The sequence below is a fragment of the Melanerpes formicivorus genome, unplaced genomic scaffold, assembly GCF_026170545.1.
Source record: "Melanerpes formicivorus ecotype bairdi unplaced genomic scaffold, bMelFor1.0.p_v2 SCAF_6, whole genome shotgun sequence".
NCBI lineage: Eukaryota > Metazoa > Chordata > Aves > Piciformes > Picidae > Melanerpes > Melanerpes formicivorus.
Window position 1 is genome coordinate 25,216,140 of NW_027142358.1, and position 20,203 is coordinate 25,236,342.

At 39.0% G+C, this 20,203-nt stretch overlaps 1 protein-coding gene across 2 annotated transcripts in view; it reads left to right on the plus strand.

The window, feature by feature from the left end:
• Positions 1-19,970, plus strand: part of MYPN (myopalladin) — a 78,433-nt gene extending 58,463 nt beyond the window's left edge. For both annotated transcript variants that reach the window (XM_068140132.1, XM_068140133.1), the window contains 8 exons: positions 6,801-7,022; positions 7,351-7,500; positions 8,504-8,583; positions 9,065-9,191; positions 10,644-10,851; positions 11,454-11,619; positions 13,742-13,875; positions 15,913-19,970. In XM_068140132.1, coding sequence (XP_067996233.1) covers positions 6,801-7,022; positions 7,351-7,500; positions 8,504-8,583; positions 9,065-9,191; positions 10,644-10,851; positions 11,454-11,619; positions 13,742-13,875; positions 15,913-16,082 — 1,257 coding nt within the window. In that variant the 3' untranslated portion in view covers positions 16,083-19,970. The remainder of the gene's footprint in view (positions 1-6,800; positions 7,023-7,350; positions 7,501-8,503; positions 8,584-9,064; positions 9,192-10,643; positions 10,852-11,453; positions 11,620-13,741; positions 13,876-15,912) is intronic.
• The last annotated feature ends 233 nt before the right edge of the window (positions 19,971-20,203 follow it).

Below are 20,203 nucleotides of genomic sequence, written 5' to 3' on the forward strand. Positions count from 1 at the left end.
CAAAATCTTGATTCCCAAATCCCCCAAACATGGAAAAATTTCAAAGCTGCCACTTTTGTAATTGTTACAGTAATTAGAATGCCAACTGTAATGAACCAGAAAGCAACTTTAGGGTCATGAAAAAAAGTTCCTTCATTTTCCCCTCAGTTCCCACCTTTAATCACATTGATTTTGTTCTTCCACATCCAGGAAATCCACTGCCCAGATTGACTCAAACAAATTCAAGTCTGAGTTTTCTCCTCAGAGAATGCAGTGATTATTTAAAGAGATGAGAAAATGCATTTTCCAAAATTCCTATTACTTGCCATTTATAGAACAATTAACGCTGTGAGAGTAAGATGTTGGAATGCTGGATTCATAGCCATAGATTTTTGTCCTGCTTTTTCCTCTTGTAGTTTGGAGAGAATTTAAAACCAGACATTTTCATCTTGTATACAGCATATCTGCATCCAATTTATTATAATAATAGTAGGGAATGGCTTCCTACTTCCTCATGAGTAAAAAGGCAACTTTCCTCTGTGTGAGAAATCACTGCGTAACAGAATCCAGTAAGAAGCTCAAAGTGTTGCTTTCTTTGTATTTTCTATATGATATCTTTAAAATCCCTTCTCATAAATGTGTTCTCCAGTGTAGTTTTTATTTGGAGAATTGTATTGTAACACCATGTTTCAATAGCAGCATTTGGTCACATTTACAGTATCTGCAGAGCATGTAGGGATCATCCAAAATGAAAGTGGCAGATGACAAGTCTGTGCTTTAAAGTACTGCTCTTTTCTCATATTGCTATGTAAAGTGCAGTGATGAACATGAGCGATTTATATTCTGGTGCTCTATTTATTACCTATCATTGAATTCCATATGAAAAGTGCATATCTTACAAGTCAAGATTTTCCTAAGTGTCAGCATTATGCACTCAGCATGGTCCCTAATAACCCAGCTGTACTCCTTCTGTTTCACCCAGTACATCATTCATCACCACAAAAAAAGAAACCCAGAATCAGAACATAGTTGGTAATTTTGCTGATGTCTCATGAGACAGAACCAATTAGTCTCTGGTCTTCTGCAGCTATGATAATCATACAGTGCTGACAGAAACACAAATCTGATTCTGCTCATATTCTAGCTGCAACTTCGATCAAGAACATGCAATAACAAGCTGTCATTCTCACAAAAGAAAAATACCATAGCTGTCATTTCTGCAGATGGTAGTGTGCCATACCGCCAGGTGCAATGTCAGCACAATTAGGAGTGTTGGAAAAGACATGATTCAGTTACACCAAACAAGTTCAGCCAGATTTGCTCAGTTCTTTCAAATAGGAGATACACTAAATGAGGATTAGCTTTACACAGCTACAGGAAGAGGTTAGGACAAGTTCCAGGATAGAGACTTGACTCAGTTTCTTCCTTGTCCTGAAGACTGAAAATTCCACCTTTCAGAACCACTCCTGTAACAGGAAACCTGAGCTTTTTTCTCACATTCTTCAGCTCAAGGAATAAAATTTAAGACTTTCTGGCAGTGTGGAACAGGCCCTCCTTTAGCAGGACATTTCAAAGAGTATTTCAGCTTAATGGTTAGGGCTGTTTGAGAAAGCTGCTAGAATCCTTTGTTACAGTTTGTGCTGGAGAAAAGAAACAGGCTGAGACAGAAAAAGAGAATCACTCTCCTGCTTAGGAACTAGGACAAACACCAGGATTCTTTGCCTTGATGTGGTGGATGTGGAAATACTGAAACACAGTGAAAGAGGACAAGAAGGACAAAGGAATTCCCTGTTCACTCATCTCTACCCCCATAATCACAGAATGTCAGGGGTTGGAAGGGACATCAAGTCCAACTCCCCTGCCAAAGCAGGATCACCTAGGGCAGGCTGCACAGGAACAAATCCAGACATGTTTTGAAAGTCTCCAGAGAAGGAGACTCTACAACCTCTCTGAGCAGCCTGTCCAATTGCTCCATCACCGTCACCATAAGAAGTGTCTTCTCATGTTGAGGTGGCACCTCCTGTGTTCTAACTTGTACTCGTTGTTCCTTTCCTTGTCCCATCACTGAGCACCACTGAAAAGAGCCTGGCACCTTCATCTTGATACCCACCCCTCAGATATTTAGACACTGATAAGATCCCCTCTCAGCCTTCTCTTTTCTTTTATTAGCATGGAACTTAAAACTTCCTGTTGGAGGCTGAGTTGGAAATCATGTAAGATAAAGCATCCAAGTCTAACCTCAGTGAGTATTTGGGCTACTGCACCATTTGCTGAAAGGAGAGCACAGCCAGTGTCTTCTCACTTTCCAAAATCTGTCAGTGTAGTCCATTGAGACTTTCTTCTTCCTTACAAGTAAAATGTCTCGGAAGTGTTCAGTTAGAATATGTCCTTTAGAAACAAAAAGAAGTGTAAGGGGGAAAGGGCAGAAGGAGGACTGGAAGGGATTTTAGCAAATGGGAAAAAACCTGTGTAGTGCAAACAGATTCTCTTACCCAGATATTTGAAAACATTGACAGACTTCACCAATGGAAATTCAGATTTACAAGCAAAACTAAGAAATCAATGATATTATCTCCTCAAAACTTTGCTATACAAAGAACATAAAATAGAAAAATCAGGTAATTAAACCTCAGAACCCTGCACATTAGTAAAACTAACGGCATTAACTGTGCAATAGTAAAGAAAAGGAGAGTTATGTACGTGGGCCTGGTTTATACCTTTTGCTTATACAAACTGCAAACTGTGCTCATGTATCTGTGTCATTTACTATGAAGAAAATCATGTGGCAATGTTGGTTGGTTCTTATGTAAGACCCAGATAGCAGCATGGTCACCGCCTTATTTTTAGGACAAAGAGTAAACCTACAGCTATCTAGAAAATTATGTGCAGCCCTCAGATGAATATTCTCTACTTTTGCTAGGGAATAATTTAGAAGAAATGTCACTGCAGAAAATGTTGGGTTTGTCCAAAAGCTTTTAGATCATTAAAAGCTACAGCCTGTAAAGCCATATGCAGACCCCAGCTGATCACACAGACCACGTCACCACGTCACTCTGCTAAACTCAACAGCAGGATAGGCTTTAACTTCAATCCAGGATTTGAGAACTTGTGTTCACACACAAAGGTGCTCAGAAACTTACAGTAATTGCTACAGTTCATGCAATTCCCCTTTTGCCAAAATAGTTTACATGTAGCAGAATGGCCCAGGAACTAGATTACCTGACTCAAGATGCAGGAGACCAAGATGTAGATCCAACTCTCTGCACTGTCACAGACTTTCTACGTTGCCTTAATAGGTCATTTATCTTCTTCAGGCCACAATTTCCCCTGTGTAAAATGCAGGTAACAGTCTGCCTTGCTATCAGATGCTCAAAAAATGATGATAATCAATCACAGCAACAAAACTATGAATCAGTAACTTCAGCCATGGCAGTGCTACAACTAACAGCTCCCCAGAAGAGAAGCTGCATTTCAATTCTCTTTCTGTCCCAAATTTCCATTAGAACTGTTTGAACCACATACTCACCAGCAACTTGCTGGATTTGCTCTCCCCAGTTTTAAGCCTTTCACCCTTCCAGCTATACCTTGACCATACTAATGCAACCACCGCTGCCTACTCCCCTTTTGCTAATGCATTTAAGTGAAATATCCAGGTTTCAAAAGTTGTAGTCTCCTCAGAATATATAATTATATACAATTGTGTTATATACATATTCTATATATTCTAATTTGTACAAAACATTTACACCTATAGACTGGACCTGAAGTTTTCCAGTTTTCTAGCTGGGAGACAGCATTATTGTAAATATCTGGCTACTATATTAAACAAGTGTGAGTAGCCGGAACCTTACATTTTTGACCCAAAACCAGAGCTTGAACCTTTGTACTCTTTCCCTTAGCATCCCTCAGTATGCTGAAGTGCAGGCTAATTTTAACATTGTACCCAGGGATTACATTGACTTGTTCTGTGTGATGTTTTATGAAATACTTGTCTGAACCACAAACACTAACACTTTGCCCTACTCCACTTAGGTAATCACATTCAGAAATAGTTTTATGGCTTGTGTAATAATTCAGAAAGCCATATTAACAATTATTTTCTGTTCCTGCTAATCCTAGAAGAAAATCTACCAAACAAGCAAAAAACCCCAAGATAATATTCTCTATGCAACTGTTTATTTCCTCTTATTTCACTGAGTCCTGTTATTTATAAGAAGTTTGGTAAAATACCTTCAGTCTTTGTATGCTGGCATTAAAATGTTCACAGCAAAGTTAACTCAAGCCTTGCCTGTATTTAGGTGTGAATTAATTTATGGGAGACTCGAGAAACAAATTATGACTGCGGTACATTTTGGTGACATGGTTAATTCTCAGAAGATAGCCATCCCTCCCCGATTTTGACTGAGTCCTTCCTCCCCGAAAACACACAGGCATTTTCTCAGTATCAGGGGTAAAAGACCGATTGCTTAACTTTCCCTTGGAATACTAAAACTAGCTCTCAACATCTAAATGGAAAAATGATAGCTTTGGTTGTCAGAAATCTGCCTTAGCTGAAATTAGAATATGATCTAGTAAAGTGATTTCTTGAGACATGCTTTGTGAAAGAGAAGGTAAAAAGAAAAGCTCAACAAAGTGAAACTTTATAAGGCTGTTTGCTGATCACCAGCTGTTGGCCAGCCCACAGAGCAAACAAAGCCAACTAAGAGAGTGGATGATACCATCTAGTGGCTCCCACCCTGTGGCGCATGTCTCGCACACCTCTACAGACCTGCAAGCTCCAAAACTCCTGCTTGGCAAAGCTGTACTTTGAAGAAAGTATCAGAGAGCAGACTGTCCCTGTCAGAGTGGAGGGACAGTGTTAAAGGTAAGGAAGGTATCTTGAAGGGGAGACACAGAAATCTAAGCTCCCTGGGAACACTCCTCTTACCTTGTAATGATGGGCACTGCTCCAGAGCTATGTGGAAGAAACAGGTCTGAAGCATTAGAGAAGGGAGGAATGGAAGGAGGACATAATTTCCAGAAAAGAGAGACCATTCATCCATGTCTCTTCCTCCCTACTCTAAGCTGTGTGCCTTTTTCTAACCATAGCTAATCCATACTAAAGCTGAAGTTACAGTAATCCCTCCAAAAAAGACTTAAAGATGAAGAGACTGATACACAATCTCTACCATGACAGTACTAAAATCATAGATTACCAGGGTGTTTATTCCACTAAGGCAATTTCCAACTTTCTCTTAATTTGTGGCTGCCACATTTTAATCCTTTCACCCCCAAGCCTCACAGATCCCCGTTTCCTCAAAGCTCCCCTGTAACCTTTCAAACTTTGGTCACTTGTGTCTCCTTGGTCTCCTGAAGAAATCAGGAGACTTTTGTAATCTAACATTTGGTGCTGTCTCTCCATATTTGTTCCTTGCTATTTGGAAACTACTGGTCAAGAGCATAATCAGCAGTGTGATGGAATGGTTAAATGATCAGGGATGTCAGTCCCAGTGATTTGGGATCTTTGTTGATTCTTTAATTAACTTGTTCTAAGATTTCAGACATGATGCATTTCCTGAGCCTTGTTTTTTCAGCAAATGGAATATATCTAAGGATAGGCTACATTGTTATTTATTGTTCACCAGTGCCTAAAATTCCGTTTTAAAAATGGGAACTGCACTTTCGGAATTGCTCAAGGATTTCTCTTCCAAGCCACAGAAATTTCTCTCCTATAATAATAAAGCCACAAACCCCATCATAACAGAATTGACAGATTAAAGTAAGGTTCTGAAGATCCAAACTTGCCACAGAAATAGAACAAAACAAAAGCCTGCTCTCAGAGATGCCAGCGTCCTTCAACAGAAGCAGGAGTGCAAGCTCTAGACTTAGAACTGTATAAACTCAGGTCTGAGCAAACATTTGGTTACTGCTACAGACCTGCATATGGTACTACAAGCTTCCCCACAAGGTAGTTTATGATGACATAAGCCAAATATTCTTGCAGCTGCCTCTGTCAGTGTAGTGAGGCAGCCTCTCTTACAAGAAAAGTCCATTCAGGTGTATCTGTAGGGCTCCATCATGCCCAGAAGAAACATTGGTTTGGTGTCAAAAACTGAAGCTGGCTGTTGGACTGAAGCTTCACCTGTCACAGCAAGAGACATTTGATGAAATGCCTCTTGGTCCAGTCCTCATGCAAAACAACTAAGGAAAGAGAAGTTTCTGATTGACTTCAGGGAATTAGGAGAGGGCTCATAATCACATCAAATTATTTGCAGATGATCAGTTATGTAGGAATATGATGGGTTTCTTGCATTGTTTATTACAAGGATTTACATGTGATATATTTTGCTTTCCTCATTACATCAGCTAATCTGGTTGAATTTTAACCTGAATATAAATTACTGTGAAAAGATCCTACTTTGTTCCTAGCTTTCCCTTTTAGTAGGTATCATTTTCCTTATTTAATTCTGAATTGATCTAGCGGTATTCATTTGTATAAATACAGGGGACTAGTATTTGAACACAAAATCCTCAAAATTTTGCTATATGTTAATGATCTTTTTTGATTAATGGTGTGAGAAAGTGTGGGTGTTTTTTCATAGCAACTTAGAAAGATTAAATTTTTAGCTGCATCTAACATAACCCAGTTTCATTACTTACATTCTGCAAACATTCTGCAGTAAGAATCTGTGTCTGCAGACCAAATTCAGACTGTTTCATTACGGTCTAGTTTCCATAGACTTTGTAATTTTCACTGATCTTAGAACTAGTCTAAGAGCACAATTGACTGCAAGCACCACAGAACCTGACTCACTCAGGTCAGTGTCTCTCTCCCTCTGCAGGAGTACAGGATTTCCAGCTTTGAGCAGAGGCTGATGAATGAAATAGAGTTTCGCCTTGAACGTACCCCAGTGGATGAATCAGACGACGAGGTCCAACATGAGGAAGTCCCTACAGGCAAATACATAGCACCAATCTTTGATAAGAGACTCAAGCATTTTCGGGTAATGGAAGGATCTCCTATTACATTCACTTGCAAAATAGTTGGAATACCTGTTCCTAAGGTAGGTCACTCTCACTGTCAGTGGCAAAGGAATAAAAATTAGCTACCCACTATTTTGTATACATCCCTCTGGGAAGCCTCAGTGATGTGTCTATAGCCAAGAAAAGAGAACCTGACATGCCCAGCTATGTCAAGGAGATATGCAGCTTTCTGACTTCACCTTGAAATCATCCTATTTCACTTTGTAACTAATCTGCAAATTTGATAATATTCTAAATCTTTTACTAGCATTTGGTCAATGTATGTCCTGTTCTTACCTACATTTTTTCTAGTCACTCTTCTACTACAGAGCAAGTGTTAATTCACTGGGGGGGTTCTGATCACTGCAGGTATACTGGTTCAAGGATGGCAAGCAAATTTCAAAGAAAAACCCACATTTCAAAATGAACAGAGAAGAAGATGGAACGTGTTCTTTACATATTGAAACTTCTACTAATGATGATGATGGCAACTACACGATTATGGCTGCAAACCCACAAGTAAGATGTCTTATTTTCCTCTACTGAAATGCTTGTTTCATCTTTTTCTAATATATGTTAATAGGAACACAGAGTGGGCCACCTAGTTTAACACTGGGTGGTGACTGTGTCAAAAATCAGATGCTTCAGAGGACTGGAGAGGAAACTACATAATGAAGAATGGTAAAACTATTCCCCTATTCTTACACAGCCCAGTCACAATCGTTAAGGATATTTGTTTGCATTCAAAACTCCTGCCCTATCTCCTGATCCCTACTCCATTGATGACAGACACCTTTTGAGATGTGGTGACAAGACAGACATGGTATTTCAGGCAGAAAGAATATAGCAAAAGGGGCAACAAAATGGAATATCTGATTTGGACATGTTACCAAACACAATTACTTTTTAAGATGCAAATGTGTAGATCTGCAAAGAGTCTCATCCCCTGATACCATTCTCCTTCACCCTATGTGCTAGCTTAGCTGGCTATTTAGCACACTCTCAGGCATATCAGGCAACTTTTTCCAGAGTAAGTATTTAATTTTTCTTGAATTGTATTTCAGCCCAACTACTTTTGAGTTGCTGTGGGGCTACAGAAACACAGCAGTACCTTTTTAATAGCAGTCAGTACCAGTGAAGCTACACCGGCAGGAATGGACAAGTGGGGACAGACAGTGCTAAAGCTGCTGTACACAGCACCACTGCTAAATGCATTACCACAGCCTTGCAGAGTCTGAGAAACTCATTGCTTTAGACACACAGAGACTCCCCTGCCACAACTGCACTCCACATCATGCCAGGAGCATTTGCTTTGAAAAAAATTGTTTACACTATAGTTCAGTTAATTTATAAACAAAACCCAATGTTTTATAGATGTTAAGTAGAATCATAGAATCATTACATCTGGAAAAGATCTCTTAAGATCATCAGCCCAACACTGCCATGACCACTAAGCCATGTCCTGAGATATTTATACATCAAAATTACCAACTATTAATTCTGTTTCCATTGTAATTTGCAGGGGAGAATCAGTTGTTCAGGCCACTTGATGGTTCAGAGCATCCCTGTTCGGGGTCGAATATCAACAACTCAGCCTCACAGGTAAGAGGAAGAAAGGTCATTCAGTCCCTCCTTATGCTTCTAAGTGAAGACATTCAAAATAACTATCTACTGTACTTCAGTTCTCAACCACCAAATGGAAATAACAGCAGGACTTCCCTTCAACAGGTCACTTCTAGAATGTAGTTTCGGAAGGTCATCTTCAAATACAGGGAGGATTAAGTGTAAAGTATCATTTCATTTACCTGTTGCAGTGGATTTCAAAGACAAGGGAAGGCCTAGCAAAAAAAAGTAAAGAGAAGCAAAGGACATGCTGGAGATCCAGCAATACTACATGATATAGTTAATGTGATGATCTTTCTAAATGGAAAATATGCAAGTATTAAATTGCAATCAGTCCATTCCTTTCTGCCTTGTAACTCAAGCCATCCATTCATCCTTTTCCACAACGTCTTCCTTTTTTAAGCATTAGGGGAAAAAAGTTTGACCTCCAAACACATACATGCAATATTTTGTGTTTCAGAACACGACCCCGAGTGCCAGAGGGAGATAAAGAGGCAGTTCAAGAACGGTTTTTCAGGCCATACTTTCTACAGGCTCCAGGTGACATGGTAGCACATGAAGGGCGACTTTGTAGGTTGGATTGCAAGGTACTAACTGTTTCCTCTGTTCATTCTCACTTCCCCCCCTTCAGCACATGTATTGCTAGCTGTTTTCATGCTCTATATTGCATCCATGAACATTTGCTGTGAAAGTTTTAATTATTTATTTTTAAAAATTACTTTTATTGCCATTGGCTCTGAGCTGATTCCAGGGATTTCTTTCCAACACATGCTGCATGGAATGAAGAACACAGAAAACATAATCCCAGAAACAGAAGACTCACTTACAAGGTTCTTCAAATTATTTGACATGTTCACCCAGTCCTTTTCCAGTCCTTACTCCAGAAGTTCATCTGGGAATGACAGAACTTTCTGCTTCATTATCTCATTCTTGAATTTAATTCAGAATACCACAAAACCATGAGAAAGAGAGGATTCAGCATGTTGTATTCTGTTCAAACAAATGTTCCCGTTGTATCAGGCTGAATTACTGAAGATTAATACTCCCTGAAAAGCCCAGTTCATTTTATGCTTCCCCAGCATGCACAGATGCAGGAACAGCCCCATTCACAGAGAGAGGCGTCAGAGTACATCCAGTGAACACTCTCTTATTGAAGACCTTAAGGAAACTCATCTGCTCCAATGCATTTTGGTTGTGCATTTATGTCCCAGTCGAACAGCACAGATAGTAGTGCTGACACTGACCTCTTCCATGCTCCAGAATATGTCCTACCCTGAAGAGGGTGGAAGCTCTGAAGCAGAAGTTAATGTCCTGAAGAGGAACAAGATTCATTACTACTTAATTTACGATGTCAAGTTACTAGGGATCATGCCAAGGAATTTGGTTATTCTTAGCTCTGCTATCCTGGCAGAGCTTGCAAAGCCTTAAAGCATGTTTGGTATTGCACAAATCTGAAGGACAGCAGTCCTTGTTCAGGCAAGTTCCACTTCCCTTTTGCTCTGGCTTGCAGAGTATTGCTTTGAAAGCAATGTTTTAGACATGGGCGAGTACACCTATTTATTGTAAAGACAGTCTTCAAGACAGTCTAAATAATCCTTCTTAAAGTACTTAATCTACAGTGTCAGTTTAACAGCTACAAGGAACTAGATAATTTCTCATCAGATTTTACAAAAGACAAAGTAATTTGTATAGAACTCTTTTTCACCACTATTCAACTGTTTAGTGGTTTAGATACAGGGGTTTGATTTATACTCAGCACTAAAAATAAGCCAACAAACTAGCAGATTACTTGAAGAGTTTTGTGAATCTGAGATATAACCAGGTTTGTTCCTTTCTAAGAAAAAAAGTAGGCATTTCGTATATTTGTTTCTGTTGGGACTTTGTTGTTTGTTTGTTTTCTGGGTTTTCTCCCTTTTGGAACTCATCAGCAAAAGAATAGAAACTAGATTCTGGCATTCTGAAAAAAGGCCCACCTATGAATATACTACAATGTCTTTGTCGGTTTGACACATGTCTCTAGCTGTTTCACTGTTTGGTAGGTGAGTGGGTTACCAACTCCAGACCTGACGTGGCTTCTGAATGGCAAGCCTGTGCTACCAGATGGCACCCACAAGATGCTGGTCAGAGAGACAGGAGTTCACTCTCTGCTTATTGATCCTCTCTCACAAAATGATGCTGGAACTTACACCTGCCTTGCCACTAATAAAACAGGACAAAACTCGTTTAGTCTGGAGCTCACTGTTGTAGGTAAGAAAAACTAGTCACAATGAAGTAATTTGTACACACTTCTTCAAACTTACCTGCCTTACTTTCCCTACAGACAAGTATAAATAAAGAGTTCATCCACTGACAGCAGGTGAGTTCAATAGCTGTAAAACTCACCTGATGGAGGGAAAAGGGCCTGGTGCTCAGTTGGTAGGTTGTTAACAGGAGACTGGAAGAATTCTGTCTCAACATAACTTTACCTCTTGTCTTTGCAAAATGACATTCTCCATTTGCTTCCCAGAAAATGCCTAAGGTTTTAATTCATATGTTGAGATCGTGTAGATTTCAGCCCAAATGTATTAGTTCACAATGTTTTAAAATGTTTTACATGTTTTTAAATAGCAAAATACAAATCTGAATACTGTTCTTTAATAAAGCCTCACAAGATGTGAGATGTTGAAATGCATAGATTTCATAGATTCATTAATTTCCTGCATACATTCTTCATGTTCCCTTAGAGAGGCAATGGCATAGCACTGCCCTTTCCTTCCAATATCTCGTTAGAAATTCAAACTCACTTTGTTCTCACAAGATTAATTTTTGGTCATGAATAAAATACCTGTTGTTCATAATACTTTTTCCAGCAAAGGAAGTGAAAAAAGCCCCCATGTTTTTGGAGAAACTTCAGAACTGTGGTGTTCCTGAAGGGTATCCCGTCAGACTAGAGTGCAGAGTTGTGGGAATGCCACCCCCTATCTTTTACTGGAAGAAGGATAATGAGACCATCCCATCAAACACAGAGAGGATGAGGTACTGTACCATCATATCCGTGTGTAGTGGGTTGTAGTGGGAGTTTCTTGTGGCTGGACCAGTTGTTTCCTTGAAAACCTGCGAGATCAATACAGAAAATGTTCTGAAAACAACTTCTTTCAGCTATGGGAAGTTTTTAAAAGCTGGCTTCCCTGAGAGGTGAACAGTAACTATATCCTTGGTTCAGAGTAACGGCACAGAGCGTAATAATGCCACTGCTTCAGTGAGTGGTGACAGACCTTTTCGCCACAGGCCTGATACAGCAAAATATCAAAGATACTATGGTTTTGTATTTTAATGTGTTCTAGCACCTATTTCTTGCCCTAATCAACTTTTTCCCCAGTTTAGTTCTAACTATGGACCAGTTCAAACTCAGAGCAGATAGACCATGGTTTTGAATAGCCCAGAGCATGACATAATGGAGTTTAGCATATCAGATACAGAGGCCAATAACAAGGTTTCATCACAAACAGAGGCAAAGATTAGAAAATAAAACAATTGTCAGGTTCAGCTCTTGCATTCAAATGCCTCACTGGTTTTAGATTCTGCAAAAGAAAAGATGATGAAACACGCTCCTGGCTGTAATTAATGATAAATTAATTGCTGCCATTTATTTTTTAAAGATTCCCACTTCAGCTTAAATCTGATTTTTAATGTTTTATTTCACTCAGCTCCAGCTAGTGATTTGATGCAGTCATTGGATCTCTGAGATCACAAAGTGCTACATTCTCACATGACTACTGTGCAGGCTATCTGCAAAGAAGCTGGCTGCACAGCAGCCTTTGTTGTGAATGCACATATCATGAGGGAAAGCTCACTTGAAAAATTTGTCCCCACTCAGACGCCTGTCCCTCTCTGAAAAGCTCACCAGCCTCTGGTCTTCTATAGCCTATTGTTCTTACTGCTCAAGGATTTATTTCAAGTATTGATACTCTTGCAGATGTTATGGCTATACACCTGCAAACACTGTAGTTAATGTAAAATGAACAGCCATCCAACACTGTCTCATTTTCCAGCTTTTTCACAATTTTTGCTTCATCTCATCAGAGCAGTGACTAAGGGAAACCTCCCACACCTCACAGTGTCAGGACTGCTGGCTCTGAGCCTTTGAGTGGCTCTGCACAAATCCACTGGAGCAATGAGTGGCATTGTCCCTGTTTGTCTCCCTCTTGCCTCACTATTATTGTTCTGCCTGAAACCCTTTTTTGTACCATGACATGCATAATTTTCTATACTACTGCACCTCCAGCATAAGGCAAGTTATATACTGCAGGGAGCAGTATGGAAACTGAATGTTTCCTTTTTTACTAGAGCTATAAGAAACACAAATGTCCTCTTGATCTGAAATTCTGTGGTTTGCTGTTTCATTCCAGTTCATAAAGAAACAAAATCTCAAATTTTAAAACTTCCTGAAATTTCAAGTATTCTGATGTGCTCATCTCCCACCTCTTCTTTTATCACAAGGGAAACACTTGGGTTGATAAAAAGCACAAAATGCTCCCTAGAGAGTAGAGAAGCTTCAGTTCTTTGATACACTAGTGAATAGTTTGTCCTAGAAATTGCAGCTAGAAAGATTTGGATCACTGAAGAGCAAAGAGGAGGGAATAATGAAGAAGCTTTCACTTTGAATGTAGGCCAAACAAATCTGTAAAATTATGCCAGGCAGTCATTTTCTCATGGAGAGAGGGCTGTAAGAAAATTTCTGACTGACTCTGGTTACTGCTGTGAGAAATGTCACAACTTTGTACAAGTGTTCTCGATATTCCGTAATGTTACTGAAGTAGGAAAAAATACAGTATGACTATCCAGCAGCTTTGAATGGGTTTAATTCACTTAATTCAATAAGCAATTCCAATATGAACACATGCAGAGCAACACTTAGGCTCACACTGTCACACCATGGCTTTGCACAACTAAGAGAAGCAAGAACAGATTCCAGCTACTCTGATCATTGGTTGAGGCCATCCTGAAAGCAAATCTATTGACAACAAACATCTTGGATTGCTACCTCTTTGAGAATAGAAGCTACAACTTATTCTTTTATATTTAATGTAGATACTGTAAAAGCTCGAAGTTGATATGCTCTTGTGAAATACTAATTCCCAAACACTTGTTTTTCCAGCATGCATCAAGACACAACAGGGTATGTCTGCCTCCTCATCCAACCTGCCAAGAAATCAGATGCAGGCTGGTACACCTTGTCGGCAAAAAACGAAGCTGGTATTGTCTCCTGTACTGCTCGACTTGACATATATGGTAGGTCCTGGCTAGTAAGAAAAACACAGCAGAATTTATTCTCTCTGACTCATCCCAGGCCTCACCTAGTTCCTTATCTGTAAATTGCCAGTTTTGATATAAATTAGAAAGGAGTGTCCCAGCATGACCACAGCTTAATATGGCCACCAGGAGGAGGCAAATGGTATTTCTAAAGGGCCAGAGCAGCTCTCCTGCATGGGTTTAAAGAGAAAAACCAGGGAAGTTCTGCACAATATTCTCTATTCCTATTTTCCACCTTCCAAATTCCCTAGACCCATGAGCATAAAATAAACATGCATTCAAGTTGAGCCTTAAGTCTGCTTCCTCTGATACATGCCTGTGATACAGCCCTGACCTAAGATGGAACAATAAATTGCACACAAGCAAGAACACATCTTCTATGGAATATGTTTGATGGAAGCTATGCCTAATTACTGGAGGCTAGTTTGAATCTAATACATCTTCCTAGGACTTGGAAAGCTTCAGCCCAGCTCAAGAACTACAGGACATGATTTAATTACTCCTTATCTAAGGAAGACATAATAGCCAAGACAATTTAGCTAGAGCAAGAGAGTACTTTGCTCACTTCAGCAGCATAATAAACCAGGAAACATTCCACAAATTGTTGGATTATAGCCATACCCTCAAAAGGAAAACCAAACCCAAAACAAAACCCACAACGTATTTTCAAGTGTGTAATTCTCAATTATCAGGCATAGCCACAAGTCACCAGTGCATCTCTGTCAGTTTTCTGCCACCTTGTGGGGATGGAGACAGCAGTAATGTGATGTTCAGGAGAGGGCTAGTGAGAGGCAAATTCAATAAGGGTCACATAAAACAAAAAATAGGTCCTTAAGTATCTAAATGTTTCAAGAGAAATTAAGTTTTCATAGGAAGGATTCAAGGTACAAACAGGAAAAAGCAGAAAGTAAGAAATGCTTCCTGATTCCACCCATCTTTTCTAAAGTCTCTACAAGTCTTACACAACAAAGGCAGTAATAGAAAATAATTTCTCTTTGTGCTGTTTTGAATGGATGGAGCTAGGGGATTGAAAGTGTGGTCTGGTATTTGCATATAAAAATAAAAAAAATTACAGCAAATAATGAGTGTAGTATTCAAATATAAACAAATTGGGGGCCACAAGAAAAAAAGGAGTCTGTTTTCCAAATCTATCCAGATAGACAGGGTTAAAATCCAGCATTGAAAAGTTCAGCATAGGAAGACATTTCCTATCAGTGCTAAACATGTAGACTGTAGGACTGTTCTCAGCGTATTGTAGCCTGAACTTTTACCCTTCATTTTAATTCCTAACAGATATGTTTGTCCAGTTTGGGTGCAGATCTGGAGGGTTTGTCTGGATAGACAATAGCCTTTTACCCCTTTTGAATTGTTCTAAGAATTATAACCGCTAAGTATTTTAACAGTAGTTGAATATTCTTACCAAATTGTGACTGTATTTGTTGATGTGGGAACACAGTAAATGTTACTTTTAAATGACTGAGTATGTGTCTTTGGATTACACTTCTTTAGTAGCTTTAAAAAAAAAAATCTAGGAAACATGTTGCTAGTTGAAAGTAGCAGATGGGCATAAAAATTGTAATCACTTCTTTAAAAAAAATCCTTATTACTTTGAAATTAAAGATCACAAAATAATATCAGGAAGAAAAGTCCGCCGGATGATGGGGTAGTACAAAATCAGAACTCTGTCCTGTTTGTTCATCTCTGTTCATGCTGTGGTATGGTTTTAGTTTTGATTGTAAGAGCTTTGGAGGAGGTTCCAAAGACTAAATGATGAAATCTTGGACTTAGTGAAATCCATGTAAACCTTGCCATTGAACTGAACAGGGATGGAATTCCATCTGTAGACTTCAATAGAAATACTCAACACAAACTGAATTACAATATTTGCAGGGACAGTCCCTAAACCAGGGAACAATGCTGTGCTCTTTTCAAGGATATTGTGTGTATTGACTTTTGTTGTTTCACTGATAACTTAGCTAGCAGTTGACATAGCCTGTTCTGTTTCTGTTGCTTCAGCTCAGTGGCACCGTCAAATTCCACAGCCAATAAAGTTTCGACCTGGTGGCAGCTGGTATGCAAACCTCACTGGTCAAGGACTCGACATTCTTTCTGCCTTCCCAACTACAGAAAGCCCTATACTATTTTCATCCCCAAGCCAAAGGGTGGTGGAGAGTGAAGAACTTTGAAAAACAAACATTTATTCTGGTTACACCTGCAGAGATACTAGAACTGGGGGGGATGAAATAAATAAAACAAATAATAAAACACAGGTACAAGTCAAGATGCTCAAGGTTTACAAGCAACTTGTTTGTAATTAAGTGTATTGTTGCTGCAAATGTTGCAAATAACATAGCATACAAGACTTTTGTGTTATTTTACTGCAGGATAATAATTGTGGTATGGAGTGTTGTGCAATAAATTCAGTACTGTGTAGTTTGTTAAGAATTACATAGTAAGCATAGTTTTCAGCACCTAAAAGCCAATAGCACTTCTACTGCTTGGATTAAAGCTCCTGTACTGTAGCAAGCCATACTAAGGACGGATGATGTTTAGCTGGACCACTGCCAGTGAAAACATCAATATTACAATAACCACGATCCTGAATGAGGGTAAACAACAATGAATGTAATTCTTAAAACACACATCAGATAATCACAAGCGAAAGAGAAAAGATGTAACTCATTTTTATATATTATAATGCTAGATAATCTTGGACTTTTGAACTCAAAACTAGATAATCTAGCATTCTGTTTAGGTACAGATGTATACTCTCTATATTTATATGTGTGTGTGTGTGAGTATTCCATGAACTGTGTACTCATGGTGTAAGAATTCATAAAGTAAGGCACAGGGCACATGCATAGGATGCTAATATAGGAAACCAACAGCCCTGCTATCTGAAGCATGTTCTCTACAGCCTCTAGCTGAAACTGTTTTCCAGATTTGCTTCATATTTTTTTCTCCTTAGTGATCCTCTGTCTTTAAACACAATGATATTAAGCTTGTAACTTTACAGTTTTTAAATCCCAGTCTCTTTTTCCTAATGTTTAATGTGACTACAAGAAAAGTACCTCTACCATCTAGCTCATTTTTTACAGAAAAAGAATTATGACCTGGTAGAATTTACATTTTGCCATCATTTAGGAAATAATAACAAGTGTGGTGTTTAATATAAAGACAGAGAATATGTCTTCAATCAACAAAAATTGTGAAGTTAAGCAGCAATTATGTGCAAACAACTAAAAACCCTGCTGCAACTAATAGTAATAAATAAGGCAATCCAATGGAAGGGCCACGGAAGGTGTAAAGTGACAACACTTACTGCTGATTGAAACACATTTAACATCTCTGTAATTATATTAATACCTCACAGCACTTAGAATCTGTGAATATCTAACATGGCTTTCTTCATCCTTAAATTACTGCTGTCTTTGGACATTATTTTCTAGCAGTTCTTACCACTTTCAGCATGGCCAGACAATGTAATGAAGTCCTGGTCCAAGTCAGAGATGAAAAGAAAAAAATAGCAGTTACCCTTTTTTTAGACTTTGGTTTTTTTTTTTTCTGATTTAAAAATCTAACTTAGAAAAATTACATATGCAAAGAAAACACTAGCCCACACATTCCCACCAAAATATGTTAACTAGGTCCAGACCAGTGCTCATGGAAGTTTCTCTATACACTAGGGCACTGGAGATCCAGCACAGAGGACTCATTTTTTCAATCTTTACCTGTGTATCCGACACTGAACAAATGAAAATTGGGTAACGGCAAACCAAACATACAAACCACAAGTAATTTCACTTTTACGCTAGTCTTCAACTTGAATGATTTAGCATATTCTTTATATAAGGGTCCGTCGGCAGATTCAGGAACTCATCTCAAATGAGCAGCAGATGCAAACCCAGCACTTGAAGGGAGTTGGATCTTTATAGCTCAGATACAGAAGAGAGGGAAAAAAGACTATGCCATTACACTGCATCAAGACGAGAGTGTAGCCAGCAGATCAAGAGAGGTGATTCTTCCCTTGTGAAACCACTCCTCAAATACTGTGTCCAGTTCTGGTGTCCCCATCATAAGAAGGGCACAGAGCTGTTGGAGCAAGTCCAGAGGAGGGCCACAAAGATGATCCAAGGGCTCAAACAACTCTGCTATTAGGATAGACTGAGGGAGCTGGGGTTGTTCAGCCTGGAGAAGACTCTAGGGGGACCTTAGAGCTGCCTTCCAATACCTGAATGGGTCCTATAGGAAGGCTAGAGAGGGACTTTTCAGAAGGGTGTCCAGTGACAGGAAAAGGGGGAATGGTTTGAAGCTGAGGGAGAGTAGGTTTAGCCTGGATCTTAGGAAGAAGTTCTTCAGTACGAGGGTGGTGAGACTCTGGAACCGGCTGCCCAGGGAGGATGCCTCCTCTGTGGGAGTGTTCAAGATGAGGTTGGATGGGGCCTTGAGCAGCCAAGTCTAGTTGAGAGGCATCCCTGCCCATGGCAGGGAGGTTAGAGGAGATGACCGCTAAGGTCCCTTCCAACCTAACCTATTCTAGGATTCTATGATGACTTTATGATTACATTCACTGTAGTGACTTTGCTTTCCCATGTAACCATGTTTCTCCATTTCCACCTGGTTTGATATCTATGTACTTCTGTGCCTGCTGGGTCAAAGACAATGTTTTAGCTCAGCTATGGCTCCATGACCTAAAGCAGTTCTTTATGATTTCCTCTGAGTGATACAAGCTGCTTTTATTAATTTCTTTATACTTCAAGTTCACTACAGATATGAAGAACCATTTATTGCATAATAAAAAGAAATCTTGGGCCATATGTCCTGTGAATTTAAGTGGAATTCTCCATTTATATGTGTGGGAAATTGCATTAAAATATTGCCCAACCGATAGGATCACACAATCCATTAGTAGCAGGCAACACAGCTTTGTAAAGAAATGGAAAAATACTGAAGATGTTCTGAAATTTAAAAACAAATATAAAGACTGTGCACTCCAGGCTGCAGAAAGCCACCCAAAATGAACTTCTCATTCCTTGCAGTTACACAGGCAGGCATTTAAAACAAATTCCATATAAGATGCATTTTACATAACAATTTCTATGCAAGTTAGAAAGAAATTAGACAATATTAAAATGTACTCTTTGGTAGAAAACATATTTAAATATTCTACCTGGGGTTTCTTTGGGGCTTTTAAAGCTACATTGTCTTGACATGTGACTAAAGTTTAAAACATAAAGCACCATTTTAAAACTGCCCAAATACCAGAAGAAATGCATGTTTGTTCAGAGATACCTGTGTAGAGGAAACACTGGGCTGCTTCTTCAATGAATAAATATGTCTTCATTCTCAGTGCACTTGGGGTTTCCCTGGTTATTTTGTAGAGAGAGAACAGCTGAACATATTTAGAGACAAAAAGAAGTAGTTCTGTAAATTCTCATTGGATGTTTAAAATATAGATACATTTCACTCCTAACCTACAGAAAGCTGCATCTACATTGCTTGGCTTAAACAGCTGGAAACCTAGGTATAAGCAGGCTCATCTTAAGACAAAAGCTTAGCTTGGCAAATCAAAATTTTGACTGGGAAATCGTGGGGGTTTTTAATTTGTGCCTAGTGAATCACATTACAGTAGGGACTAGCACAAAGAAGTCACCAGGAAAGTTCTTAACAAGGTATAGGAAATGTAGCTAAATACTGAAATATTCAATGATTCTCATGCTTCCCCACACGAAGAGGTTGTACTATCTTTAACTTTACAAGGTGACAACAAAGGTTAGCAACATTTTTATTTTTCAGAATTTGTACTTTAGCACCCTTTAGGGATTCCAGTCAACAACTGAGCTTTGCCCTGGCTATGTGTATAATACAAGATGGACTGTGACCTAAATACCTTATAAATGGTGAGTCAGAAAGTAGAAGCCTAAAAAAGTGGAATGAATTAAAGATGTAAAACATGCCAATACCTACTCACTGATGACCTCAATACTTAGACAGGAAGAAACCACTGACTTTTAATTACTAACATGTATTTGTGGAACATGCCACCCTAGCTCTTCTTTCAGCCACTGAACAGTGAATGTAGTGACTTAAAATTTCACTTCAGTAATGAGTTCAGAAATTACTCTTGTAACCTTGTCAAAGCAGGGTAATATGATTCAAAGAATCATAGAAGCAGAGTGTCTGAAGCTACTTTGAAAAATAAAAAAACCTGCAGCCTAATGCTTTTAGAAGAATAAGGTTAATCTCCCACAAGCAGTTCATGATAGGTTGGACACGATCTTGAAGGTCTCTTCCAACCTGGTCTATT